General features: G+C 25.1%; 2 protein-coding genes across 2 annotated transcripts; both read right to left on the bottom strand.

Moving 5' to 3' along the window:
- Positions 1 to 5,439: 5,439 nt before the first annotated feature.
- LOC128962901 (uncharacterized) lies at positions 5,440 to 6,129 on the bottom strand. Its single transcript, XM_054309305.1, has 2 exons — positions 6,111 to 6,129; positions 5,440 to 6,040 (listed from the first exon to the last, which is right to left on the bottom strand). The coding sequence occupies exon 2, from the start codon at positions 6,038 to 6,040 to the stop codon at positions 5,462 to 5,464; it is 579 nt and encodes a 192-aa protein (XP_054165280.1). The 5' UTR covers positions 6,111 to 6,129; the 3' UTR covers positions 5,440 to 5,461.
- A 1,652-nt stretch (positions 6,130 to 7,781) lies between these two features.
- On the bottom strand, positions 7,782 to 14,875 carry LOC128962749 (kyphoscoliosis peptidase-like). Its single transcript, XM_054309151.1, has 7 exons — positions 13,830 to 14,875; positions 10,624 to 10,772; positions 10,231 to 10,525; positions 9,723 to 9,921; positions 8,560 to 8,863; positions 7,894 to 8,455; positions 7,782 to 7,792 (listed from the first exon to the last, which is right to left on the bottom strand). The coding sequence occupies exons 1-7, from the start codon at positions 14,560 to 14,562 to the stop codon at positions 7,782 to 7,784; spliced, it is 2,253 nt and encodes a 750-aa protein (XP_054165126.1). The 5' UTR covers positions 14,563 to 14,875.
- Positions 14,876 to 15,094: the final 219 nt, after the last annotated feature.

Raw genomic sequence — 15,094 nt, 5'->3', positions numbered from 1 at the left:
ATAATATTTAAAATTATTGTAAATTCTTAATTAATATTTTTAGTCTATTTTTATAATTATTATAATAAATAAAATATGTTTTATTTATAATGTTTGAGCTCTAGTGTGTTAATTTTAAACTATCAAGGTTAATTATAAACTGTTTCTATATGTTCCTATTTGTTAAACAATTTAACCATATGTTAGTTTTGGATACAATATAATTAAATAGTTTAATCATTTGTAAGCTTATTTTATGTTTTTTAAAAATTATTTTAAATTTTATATTTTTATTGTAAAATTAAGCTTAAATTTAATTGAATTTATGTTTGTAATTTACAATTATCTACTCAATACTAATAAAGTTAATATGTTTTAAATTTGAAAAAATAATATTCACTAATAGTCAGCAAATTATTAATTAATAAAAATTATTTATAACATTTTAGTTTACATTGAAAATTAATTTTATCATTTATAAAAACGAAAATAGTTTACATTTTTTAAAATTTGTTAAATCCAATCAAACATCTATTCAAATTAAAATATTAAACTTTTTTAGACAACAATTTAAAACAGATATACCAACAGATAAGTGCTAAAAACTAATTAATTTTTATGTAACATCTGATTAAAAAATTTAATTTGTTTGGTACTAAAAGAAACATATGATAAAATATATATATATATATAATAAAATATTAATAGAAATTATGTATTTTTTTAATTTATCAAAGTATACAAAACTTATCACTTATACATAAAATACTGTATTAAAATTATAAGATATTATAAATTTTATTATAAACTTATTTTAAAACCGTTTAATAATAATTAAAACACACACACACTTATAATGCTTGATGAAAATTTTGTTAAACAATGTTTAAATGTGAAAATTGATTACAATTTTTTAGATAAAGATGTTAATGAAACCAAAACCAAACAAATGGTCAGATGCTGTACGCGATAAAGTGGTTACTAAAGTGAGGACATTGTTTGGCAATGAGGCGGACAAATATTTGGACAGGGATTCAATGGATTTCATTGCATATAGTGGCTATATATCACCAGATTGTCAACACATCGATGAGTTGGAATTAATTGCATTATATTATATTTTTGGCTTTTATTTTGACGATAATTATTCTGCAAAACCCGAAAAATTCAGACAATTAGTACCGGTTTTAAGTGTAAAACATTATGAATTTGACGATACTATGACCAGAGGTTTTGTTAAATTTTACATTTATTTAATGAGTGGTAGGTTTTTAAAAAATAAATATTTAATTAATTATAGAAAAATATTTTTATCATAAATAATTATAAAATTATTTTATTAATTTTGAATTGTTTGTTTATTACAACTAATACATACACAAAATAACAGCATATGAAAAGCTAATGTCTAAACCAATGTTCAATCGCTTTCATAAAGAAATGTTTGATTGTCTGACTGTTTGCGCGGATTTAAGGACACTTCATTTGACACCCGAATCGGTAACATTGGAAAAGTATATAAGTATTAGATATAAGGATTCGGCTACAAAAACATTGTGGATACTAAGCGAGTTGGCCACTGGTTTTCAATGGGAATCAATAGCCCCCTTCGCCACCGACGCCACCACCGATGCCGCCGATCCTTTAGTTGGCCAACAATTGCTGTCATTTGAATGGTACAGTTCGACCATTGCTTTACTCACCAATGATATTGTTTCGTTCAAAAAGGAAGCAAAAACTAATGATCTGAATCTTAACGCGCTGACAACAAACGTGTGCCATCGGCACAAATCGATGTTTTCCTTTGGTGACAAAACAGTGCCATCGGCACAGAGCCAATTGACCAATCAAAATGAATCGAACAAAAAATTAAATATTATTGAATTTTAATTTTATCTATGTTATTAAAAATTTAAGTTATGTAAGTCTTATAATAAGTGACGCTAACATATAGTGGCTTTTTATCGTCTAAAGATAAAAATAGCTGAAGAGTGATAATTAAATTCAATTATCATCTAATGGTAAAAATAGCTGAAGATAGTGATAATTAGCTCCAATAATCATCTAATGGTAAAAATAGCTGAAGATAGTGATAATTAGATCCAATAATCATCTAATGATAAAAATTGCTTAAGATAGTGATAATTAGCTCCAATAATCATCTAATGGTAAAAATAGCTGAAGATAGTGATAATTAGCTCCAATAATCATCTAAATAATCATCATAATTGAAAATAATATATATAAAATTTATATATATTTCTATAACAAATTGTTTCCAGTTATCCAATTGTATAAAACTATATAATTCAAAAAATTTCACTGCTATTTATATACCCTCTCAGACATATTGGAAATAATTAAATCTATTTATTAATTATTTAATCTATAGATTATGATATTATTAATAAATTGATGAAATTTTTTTAGTGAAATAAACAAATACATTACAAAATAATTGTGACATAGATTATAAAATAATTAATATAATAATTTTAATTAGAAAAAATTAGCAATGATTCAATTTTTTTTATAAGTTATATTTTTTTTATTTTTTTTATAAGTTATATTTTTTTAATTTTTTTACAAATATTGTTTTATGATACTACAGTATATTTCAATTTTTATGTAGTAATATCTTTATTTGTATTTTTTAAGTGATAGATGAATCAAAGTACAAATTTAATCTAAAGTGTTATTAATGTCAATGATTTAGTTTATTTTTTTTACTAATAATAAACCACTTGAAAAAAAATATTATTTTTTAAATAATATAAAATGATCTAATATATTGTAAAAAATGATGCAAATTAAATAATAATTAAATAAGTTTTAATTAAGTTTTAGTAGAATTAATAATTTTTTATTTTCTTATATTATTTTTAATTTAATGAATTAGTGAATTATTTAAAAAATTATACATAAATATAATATTCAAAATAAAAGTGTTAACAATTAAATAAATACTTGAGATTATTGAAAACTAAAAAAAACTAATTTTTAATTAATGTAACACATGTTAAAATATTACATAAAACCTAATATAATAGCTAAAACATCTTTGATAAAATTAAAAGGAAATTATTATTTTATTTAATTAATTATATAATGTTGTGATGTTGTAATTGTTTTAAAAAAATAACTTTTAAGTTATCAAATGACACTATAAATTACTATTAAACTTACAAAAATTTAATTAGTAAAAAAATTCCATCTTATATTTAACTATTTTTTTAAAATATCAATAGGTTTAATAAATTAGTAATCAATAATAATAATTATTATTAATTAAAAAAAACAAACACACAAACAATGCTTGATGAAAGTTTTGTTAAACAATGTCTAGATGTGAAAATTGATTGCAATTTTTTAGACAAATTAGTTAATGAAAAATTAGTACCAAACAAATGGTCAGATGCTGTACGCGATAAAGTGGTTACTAGAGTGAGGACATTGATTGGCAATGAGGCGGACAAATATTTGGACAGGGATTCAATGGATTTCATTACACATTTTGGCTATATATCGCCAGATTGTCGACACATCGATGAGTTTGAATTAATTACATTATTTATATTATTTGGCTTTTATTATGACGATAATTATTCAGAAAAACCCGAAAAATTCAGACAATTAGTACCGGTTTTAAGTGTAAAACATTATGAATTTGACGATAATATGACCAATAGTTCGGCTAAATTTTACATTTATTTAATGAGCGGTAAGTTTTTTTAAAAATAAAATATTTAATTAATTATAGAATAATATTTCTATAATAAATAATTATAAAATAATTATTTTATTTTATTTTCTTAAACTGTTTGTTTATTACAACTAATATAACACACAAAATAACAGCATATGAAAAGCTAATGTCTAAACCAATGTTCAATCGCTTTCATAAAGAAATGATTGATTGTCTGAAAATTTCCGCTGATTTAAAGACATTTCATTTGGCCACCGAATCGGTGACATTAGAAAAATATATGGCTATTAGATACGTGGATTCGGGTACAAATACATTGTGGATACTAAACGAGTTGGCCAGTGGTTTTCAATGGGAAACCATAGCCGCCGCCACCACAACCGATGCCGCCGATCCTATAGTTGGCCAACAATTGCAGTCATTTGAATGGTACAGTTCGACCACTGCCTTACTTATCAATGATATTGTTTCGTTCAAAAAGGAAGCAAAAACTAATGATTTGAATCTAAATTATATTTATTTGATTGCATTAAAAGATCAATTAAGTCCACAACAAGCTATGGATAATGTGATGACACTAATTAAGGTCGAGTTGTGGCCAACAATGACTAAAATTAAGGATCAATTATTAATGACTAATAATAAGCTAAATATACCAAATTTAAACAAATATGTTTATGAACTTTATAAAATAGTAACTAATTATTATAGAATTATGCAAAATACTAATAGATATATTAATTTAAAACAATATGATAATTAAACTAATGCTAAACTAATTAAATTATCCTAATTATCTGTGTTATTACTTATTACTTATATTTATTTAGTATACTAATAATTAGCTAATATAACTATATAAGATTATCAATATATTTTTGAAAAACATTTATTATAAATTTTATTATTACAATTAGGGGACATTAAAAAATAGCTTATTATAAAAATTTAATTAGTATTATTTTATTATCAATATTGTTTATTACATTATATTGCAAAATATAGTTTATTAGTATATTTATATATAATTTCTTTGTAATTTATCATTTTCATTTTAATAATAAAAAATAGTATAATTTAGATATAAAACTGTTTACTAAAAATAATTTGCAATAGTTTTTTTTATCAATTAAATCTATAAATAAAAACTTAATACTGTAATTGAAAAATTGCTATTACAACCTACAATTTAATTTTAATATTATGAGTGTTTATTCATATAATTTTTTTTAAACGATTAGTTTATAAATTCAATTAAATACATATTAATTAATTGGACTCTTGCATCCCATTATTATACAATTATTATAGTGATATGAAGTAATATATGAAGTAATATCTTATTAATCTAACAATACAATTGACCAACAATTGATAATCAGATACTATTGCTTTCAAAAAAATATATAATATTTTTCAACTTTTGTTGTAAATCAAATAATAATTATTATTATTATTATTTATACATTAGTTTAAATAGTTTTTTAAAATTTATTTATTAAGTAATTTAAATACTTATTTATTGATAAATACTGTAGATTTAATTAATATTTAATAAAAAATGTGTGAAATTTTGAATTTATAATGTTTTTTTTATTAACAAGTATCATATTTTGAATATATATTAAGAAATTGATTTTTACAATTTTTAAATTAATTAAAACAGTTTAAGTATACATAATATGTTTAAATAGTCACAAAAAAACTATATGTATTGAAATATTTGTAATTAAGATCATTATTAAAAAAATAAAATAATAATATAATTGATAAAATTTAAATTTTATTAGCATGAACAGCTAGACCATGACCGGGCACATGTAGAAAATTAATATGAAACTGATCATGCCACACATTTTCAACCTTGATACCGGTCACATAGTCATCATTATCAGCTCCCTGTCCTCCCTGTCTATACTCAAAGGTGTAGTTCAGTACTCGACTGTCTCGCAGCACATCTCTTAACAGTTTACCACTAGACGGTTGGGCACTCGTATCACGAACTATGGCCTTCCAGCAGTCATAACTGTAGTAATGGTGGACAGATCCCGAATTGGATTGTTCAATGTTGGCGCCCAATATAGCCCAACCTATTGGACCCGATAGAATGGCTCCTGTAGTTAGACCACCGGTGGCCACGGCGCCTCCTGCACCAACTGTGGACACAGCAGCAGCGGCTCCCGTACCTCCAACAACGGCTGCTGCTCCGGTACCGGTTGCAGCCGCGGCTCCAGCCGCAGCAGCTCCCGTTCCCACCACAGTTGTACCGACACCTGTGGCCGCACCGGCTGCTAAAGGAGCGGCCGCACCACAAGTGGCAACCGTAGCAACAGTGCCTACAACTAATACAGTCATCTATAAAAAAAAATAACAATTATATAAAAATAAATAATAAATTAAACTAAAAAATAAATTATTTCCAAACCTTTTTATTAAATTATTGAAAATAATAATAATACAATTAAATAATTTATATATAAATTTATATATATTATTTTTCTATAATAAATTGGTTCCAGGTCTCCAATTATTTAAACTGATTGAATTTATTTTATTTCTACTATTTATATACCCTCTCAAACACATAATGCAAATAATTATATTTAATTAATAATGATTAAATAATACATTATTTGTTACTATAGATTTTAATTATTTATGAAATTATTAGTCAAATAAACAACTACATTGCCTGTACTAATATTAAATAATAATTGTGAAACTATTGGTGCCATTAATCTTTATTTACTTATAATAGATTAGTCAAAAATAAATATATAATAATTTTTTCAAATAACAATGATACAATTTTTTTAAATAAGCTATATTAGATATTTATTTGTATCTAGGTAGATTAGTTTAATTTTTTAGTAAATAAGTTATATAACTTTATGATAGTATATTATATTTTTATGTTAAAGTGTATTCTACGTGATCTATAACTATATGAACATTATTATTACATTATTATAAAATGTTTATAATAATAATTATTAATATTATTGACAAAAACAAATTATAATCATTAGATATTATTATTACGTTATATTATTTATTTTAATGCATGAAATTTTATTAATATTATAAATAAAATATTAATATTTAATAATAATACTTATGACTCTCCAATAGAAATGTGCAAACAGAAATTTTTTAAATATATTTTCCTAAGTAAATTTCTAGAAAGTTTTTCAGAAATAAATTTCTATAGAATTTTTTTTATTGTTATTTCTATAGGATCATAATATAAAGTTATTGTAATACTGTATTATTGATAAATAATATACACATTACTATTATATACAAATGGGATCTTTATATTTAATATTAATAAAAATAATGTTATTATTATACTGTACTTACAATATTGTTAGTTATTATTATGATTGTGTATTAAATTTTGTTATTTTTTAATATTAATTAAAATATAATTATAATAATATTTGGTTATTATTAATATTTATAATATATTTTTACAATATAACAAAACAAAATTGAAATAAAACAAAATTAACCATGGTGATTCTATAGACAGAAATTTCTCTTATTTTTGCCAATACTACTCTCCACACCTCCCTTACCACACCCACACCCACACCCACACACACACACATAATGTCCTTAACCCTCCCACTTCACCACCATTTCAGGGATGATTGTTTGTAAAATAATTTATATCTACCAGTAAATTAAATGATAATAATTTTGGTAACAATAATATTTCATTAATTTATTTTTACTATCAATGAAAATAATATTTTATTTTTTTTTGCTTAAAACAAAATGTTTAATTATTTATTTATTTTTAAAAAATCAGATTATAATTTACTTTAATAATATACTTTATTTAATTAACACAAAAAATGCGATTAATGGTTATTATTTATAATGTAATATTTAAATCTAAATTCAAAAAATTCTCAATGTTAAAATTAATTTTCAAATTTACAATTTACTATATATTAATATATATATAATTTATAATATAATATAATTTTAATTAATAATTAATAATATTTATTTCGATGATTTTATAAGTAGTTTATTATTATTATTATTACTTTTCTAATAATTAATTAAATAAATTGCTATTTCTTCATCGTTTACCTAAAAAAATATAGAGAATAAATAAAAAATAATAATTAACAAAAAATTATTTTAATTAACAAACATATATGAAAATCAATTGTCCACAAATAAAACACTACCTGTCCTCTGTTGCATTTGTTGTTGTTGTTGTTCATCATTTTGTGGCACAATTAGACTAATGGGTGTCGGGTCGTCATCATATTGTGGCGGTTTAATCATTTTACAGTCGACCATAAAAGTGGCCAACAATGGCAGTCGCCATTTGCCCTTTTGTTTCGGCTTAGGCATACCGAATATCATCAGTTTGAATGTACCGACTCGGGGCGGGTTTATTGTAAACGTAATCTTGTTGCCGTTGTCGTCTTTGGTCACTATACTCCGAGTGTCCATTTCCATGCCGTCCGCATCGTAGATTGTATAGCTCATGAGTAGGGTTTCAGTTGATTCCATGACCAATCGCCGACGGCCGCCCCACGTAACAATCACTGGACCGGTTTGGTTGTGCAGTCGTAGCCGAAAATCGTAAAACGTTTGGGTGGGACCCCATGGCAGCTCATTGATGGGTAACGGTTCAATGTATTTGCGGGCTCGGCTACACTCGAGTAGAAATGTACACACGTTATGCAAGTTGGTCGCGTCCTGTTGGCCGTCCTGCATCTCCCGTTCCGGTTTGGCAAATATCTGTGAGAGCAGTCAGTCCGTATGAAACACATTAGAAATGATTTTTTTTATTGGTGAGACCAGACAGTCTCCACCGGATCCTAACAAATCAAAACAAATCATACCTTTAGGAAAAACCGGCCCTCAATTGGCGGCTGAATTGCGAAACTGCCGACCAGTCGGTCCTCTTTGAGCTGACAGAACACATAGTGATTGAGCGACGAGTTTTCCATTTCGTCCGACGGATAAAGTTTATATTTATAGCGCATGGCTTCGTGGGAACCGATCTTTACTTCGGTAGATATCCTAAAGATTACCGGATTTTGCGGTTTTGAGCGTATCTTCAAATTGTAATCAAAGAAATTTGGCGATACTTTCGGCAATGCATTGAACTCATCCAATGTTAACTGTTTGTCCAACAATTGCCATCTGTTTATTGAATAGAAATTATTGAATATTTATTATTATTATTATTATAAATTTATATCTAACATTAAATTTTTAAAAATCATTTATTTACTCATTAATTCATTAATAAATAAATTCCAACTAAACTGATAACAAGTATTTTTAATAAATTAAAAATGATTTYATCTTCAGGTTATGTTTTGCATATATAAGTAGAGAGAGAGAGAGAGAGAGAGAGAGAGAGAGAGAGAGAGAGAGAGAGAGAGAGAGAGAATATTCTGGTATTAATTGTGATAATAATAATAATATTCATTTCACGTTTAGTTATGTAATTATGAAGGGCTAGTGAACTGACCTAAAAAAAATCATAACAAAATAAAAAAAACTTCTAATAATTTTATATTCACCAGTAGTTATGTAAACATTTATGCTAAAAATTTTTTTCCTAATATATTGTAATTAAAATTATAATTAAAATTATGATTATAATTAATATTAAGTTATATAGCAATAACTGAAAACTATTTTTACATAATGACTTAATAGATATAAAAAAAATTTAATTATATAATTGTTATAAATATAGTATACAGTCTATTACTTAAATAGTAAACATTAACAAATATAAATTATTAAAATATTAAAATATTAGTAAATTATTAATGCAGTAAATTTATTTTAATAAATATTTCATTTATTTCCACTATAAAAACTATATTACTATACTAAATAAATTCATTATAAATTTTCACCAAAAAAAAAACAATACAATAAAACTAAAATTCAGTCATTGGATGGATAAGTCTAGGAAAGGTATGTAAATAATAATAATAATAATACAAATATTACCAAACATATATATATATATATACACACATACCTACTGTAATTGTTTTCCACAGTATTGTACGGATAGTGTGTCCAAATCAAAACTTCGGGATCAGTTAGGAAAAAATGTTCATTAAGTTTGCGCTGAAACTTTCCGGTCGGCTCCGTATAGCCCGTTCCCCAAGTGGTGTCTATCAGTCTCCAGGCGCTCAATATGAACACTGCATTCCACGTATGGGTGATATCTTCTCCTGGAAAATGCAATTAATTTATATATTAAAAAACATTATATATATAATAAATATATGATTATTAAAAAATATTTTATTAAATTACAAACTCTCTCTCTCTCTCTCTCTCTCTCTCTCTCTCTCTCTCTCTCTCTCTCACACACACACACACATAATATATTGCATACTAAATAATTTATGAAGCATTTTATATATATATATATACATCCATTGTATAATACATCTACTATAATTAATAGCATAACTAAAATATACAGTAATTATAGTAATATATATTATAGTACTTTATTAATTATGACAAATGCCTACCGGGTTTAAACTGATGACCCGGTCTATAGTCCTGACCCTTGGCAAAGCCATCAATTTTTTTCACCCGAATACCAGTCAAACGGCACATATCGGCAAACAGTTGACAGTAGTCTTTGCAGACCCCTTCCCGGCACTTGAGTATCTCATTGGATGTCATAGTTATGCCCATATATTTCCAATCAAACCTAATGTTCAATGATATCCATCGGAATATAGCTCTAACTTTGTATAAATCGTTTTTCGTTGATTTGCATATATAGTCAACCAATTCCTGTATTGTTTCAAATTCTGGTGCCTTTTATTTATTTGGGATTAATAGGGAAAATAAATACAAAAGTTTTTTTTTGTAAAAAAAACAAAATATTAATTTTTTTAATGATAACTATGCCATACATCGGCCACTCGGCGGTCAATCTCGCGAAACATGTGAATAGTGGGAATCATTTCGCGTTTGAGACACGGCGGCGGTCGGGCCACAAACTCTGGCGACTCGTCAGTCAAGATATCGTTGTCGGTCTGTACGGAAGCATCGCATTTGGGAACTATTGTCGGCGAAAATTGTGGCGACAATGATGTCGATGATGACGACGCCGATGATGTTGTTGTTGTCGACGATGGTGTTGGTGTTGTTGTTGGTGTTATTGTGTCATCATTTGGATGGTTGTGTTGGCGTTGTTGTTGAACATACAGTGAAAAAAGATAAGGACTATAAAAGGTGTCGCAAAACATTTTTTGCATTTTATTTTAATTGTTTGAATTGTCAGTCAAAAAAAATAATTTATATTTTTTGAACTACTAATACAATGACATTAATTTTGTTGTTTTATTTATTTATTTATTTATTAAACACAATATTCTGTATTAATGTATTTAATAATATATATATTTATATTTTAAAAAAAGTATATTATGTAATATAACAACATTAGTCAAATAGACGATTATTATATTAAATTCATGAATTATTTAAAAATATATATACAATTTGATTAATGTATCATATTTTATATACAGAAATACTTGTATTTATCATAATATTTGTCGTTAATATTAATTTATTTGCAATGACTATACGATTATCATAATTAGACAAACAATAATCTAATCGCAAACAAATAAATAAATTTTTAAAATATTTTTTCTTAGTTTATACCCCACAAAAAAAATCACATAATAAAAATTATATTAATTTAAAAGATCAAATTATTTAAATTTATTATCAATTATAAGTTGCATTTCAGTCAAATAAAAAATCTAGATTTAATATTAATATTTAAATGTATTTTTTTCGTTTCAATTTCATAGTAAAACTCATTTACAGTACAATCGCGACACAAAAAAGTTGACTGAATCTCGAAACAAAACACATATTCAGTAATATATATATAAATTTATATATATATATATTATCGGAAAAATATTATTGAAATGGATTTACAATTATTTTTTATTTTTATTATTATTATTAATACAGTATACTGTGTATGTACTGTAATATGTGGAAAATGCATGACAAACTCGATAGCAATTAAAATATAATAAATCAATATTCAATGTACTTTATAATACAGTATTATTATTCTTATTATTATTAATACTATTGATAAATTAATATTTTATAATATAAAATATAGTTATATAGGTTTTTTTTATTATAGCTTATATTATTACATAAAAATATTAATATATAGTATGCAAATTAAAATTGTATTTCACGTTTCCGATATAACTTATAAATCAAAAAACGTTATAATTTACAATAAAAAATAAACTTTTATTTATTTATTATTTTTATTTAATATTAATATTAATAAAAAATATATATAACATTTTCTATATTTTAAGTCAAATATAATATATCAAATATATCAGTGATTGACTTTCAATTGAAATTTTTGCTATATTTTTTATTTTATTATATAGATATATATTTACAATAATTGAAAATATTTTTCTAGGAAAACAACTGTATTTCTATTATTTATTTATTTATTTCACATAAATATATAAATTACTTTAGAAAAAGGTATGCGTCATTAAAAATATGACAAAATAATATATATATATATATATATAATATTTGTAGAAAAAATAAGCCATAATATAGGTATATATATAAACTGTCAATTATATGTCAACAAAAGTGGTTTTATTGTTAATAATTGTTGTTAGCGTGACTTATAGTAAATGAAAATGATATTTTGACCACTAAACTAGTAATATATATATATTACTATTATTACTAATATTTCATGTACAGTATAATAAAAACTATATAGTTATAATCATTGCCAATATACTGTATATATTTAGATTCAAATTATCCTGGTTATTTTTGTTAGTAAATTATAATAATTCTATCAATAGTTAGTTTTATAACGTGCTATCATTACTAAAATATGCAAAATATATTGAAAATAATAATAATAATTTTTTGAAGCTATCATTACTTTATTTATTACAAAAATATATGAAAAATTATCTGATTGATATGAATTTTTAAAAAATTAATAATATTTTGTTAATAAAAAAACTATAGTTATACATAAAACTTATAATCAATTTGTTTTATATATATGATTAATAGTTTTAATGCATTATTAAAATTAAAAAAGTTTATTTTTAAAATTATCAATTGATTAATAATAGGCATATAAGTTTAATTATTGTTTTTAAATATTTATTTAATGACATATAAAAAATATCATTAATTAATTTGAATATCTCTAACTTTTATGCTAATTGGTATTTAAACCATAAGAAAGCATAACAATACAAATAGTAATTATTTTTTTAAAAAAAACATTCATTAATATTATTATTATTACGTCTAAAACAAATACAATAATTAATTAAATGGTATAGTTTTTTTTAATAATTAAACATTAGACATAAATATTTGTTTTATTAGTATTATTATGAAATCAGATAATATTATTATTATTAAACATAAAATATATATTAAATATACTGTATTATATATATATATATACAGTACTAAAGTATATTTTATATTAATGCGAAAACCATTTTTTTTATTAAATTGCGAAATATTTTTTCTAATTATTTTTTTTTTACAATTATCATCACATATAGACAACCATAAAAAATATGATTTTCAAATTGCAATTTAATATAATGAAAATTAATTTTTTATAATGTTATGCATTATCTCTATACTGTATTTAATTATTTGAATTGTTTTTATTTTACTGTAACGGGTAGTAAAATAAAAATAAAACATTTAAATTTTATCAATTAATAATAATAGTTAAATAATTATTTACTCTGGATATTTTATATTTTAAATATTTATAACTATTATTTCACTATTTACCAAATAATTTATCTATTGTATTTTTCAATTTTGAAAAAATTAACAAAAAAATACTATTTAAAACATTTTTAGTAATTATTATAATTTATAATATATAAATTATTATCGATTAAAAATAATTTTTTTAATTAAAAATTTTAGTAAATAGTAATTAAAAACTTCAGTTATATTAAATATAATATATTTATAATACACTAATTTAGTATATGATATTAAAATAAGTAATCAATTAATCAAAATCAATAGTTTTCAATAGAGATACCTAATTGTAGTTTGTGTTGAACATTGTCGTCATCCATGTCGTCCAACAATCGGGTGAAGGCATCCAATCTATGATCGGGTATACGGTTCCTATGATTTCGGGTGGTTTGAAGCAACTCTTTCTCTATGTGAGCAAACGGTGAGGTTATGTCGTACGACTGCAATACTGTTAGGTCATTGCCGGCCGAATTGGCCGCCAATATCGATGAAAATAGTGGTTCGGTCTGCGACTCGATATCTTGCAAAATGTTGGTGCCGTCGGTAACACCAATTAGTGTTGTTTTATTCGTATTAAACGGTATTATATTAATGCTATTGATATTGTCACTAACAGTGTCCGCCGCCGCCGCCAGACCGCCAGCGGACGTCTGCGGTGGTGATGTCCACAGTCGGTAATGACTTTCAATGTCAACAGTGCTGATGGCGTTACGGAGGACCGCTTGCGGGTGTCGGCGTGTTGTGGATGTGGTACAAAATTTTGGCACTAATTTGTTTTTGGTTTTGCTGCTGGCATAGCTGAATCGTGTTTGTGTAGCACTGGTATGTTTGGGTATCTGAACCTGTATGCCCACATCGATAGTTACATTGATGTTGACCACTGTTTGCTGTTGGTTTCTACCGGTTCTACTCTTTGAACTGTTTGCCGATTTTCGACCACTACTACTAAGCACAGACTCATCTGTCTGTAGCGAAACACTTTTGTTTACTTCATCGGCACCGGTAGTCATCGGCATCACATCGGCTGAAGAGTAGTCCAAAACGGCGGCAGCAGTTCTATGATGGTGTCCACCACCACCACTACTACTATCTCTACCACCACCGGCACTATTATTTCGGGAAGCACTTGTATAGTAGTTATTATCTGAATCATTATTGGCAACGAGTAGTACACCACCACCACAACTGTCCACAAATTCTGTATCACTATTGGCTATTGTGAGATCCAACTCGTCTTCGCTGGCAAACTGTATGTCCGTCTGTGCGAACACATGACGAAAACAAATCAAATCACTTTCGTTGGTCTGTATGGCAATCGATACGCCAATCGACGACTCGGTCGGCGACTTTTCTCTATTATTATTATTATAAATTGTCTGTACTTTTGTTGATCCGGCAAACAATCCAAACTTTCCTCCCTTTCCCGGTGGATAACCATTGATGGTATTGACTTTGTTATTGCCATTGCTATCGATAGATTGGATGGCATTACTGGTAATCACATCGTTGTCGTTAATGGGAGCTATTTGTACGGCCGATGAGGCGCCA

The sequence above is a fragment of the Oppia nitens genome, unplaced genomic scaffold (genome assembly GCF_028296485.1).
Source record: "Oppia nitens isolate AA-2021 unplaced genomic scaffold, nextdenovo-longstitch-racon4-pilon3 scaffold6_pilon_pilon_pilon, whole genome shotgun sequence".
NCBI classification, from domain to species: domain Eukaryota; kingdom Metazoa; phylum Arthropoda; class Arachnida; order Sarcoptiformes; family Oppiidae; genus Oppia; species Oppia nitens.
This window is presented reverse-complemented; position numbering and strand designations above follow the sequence as displayed.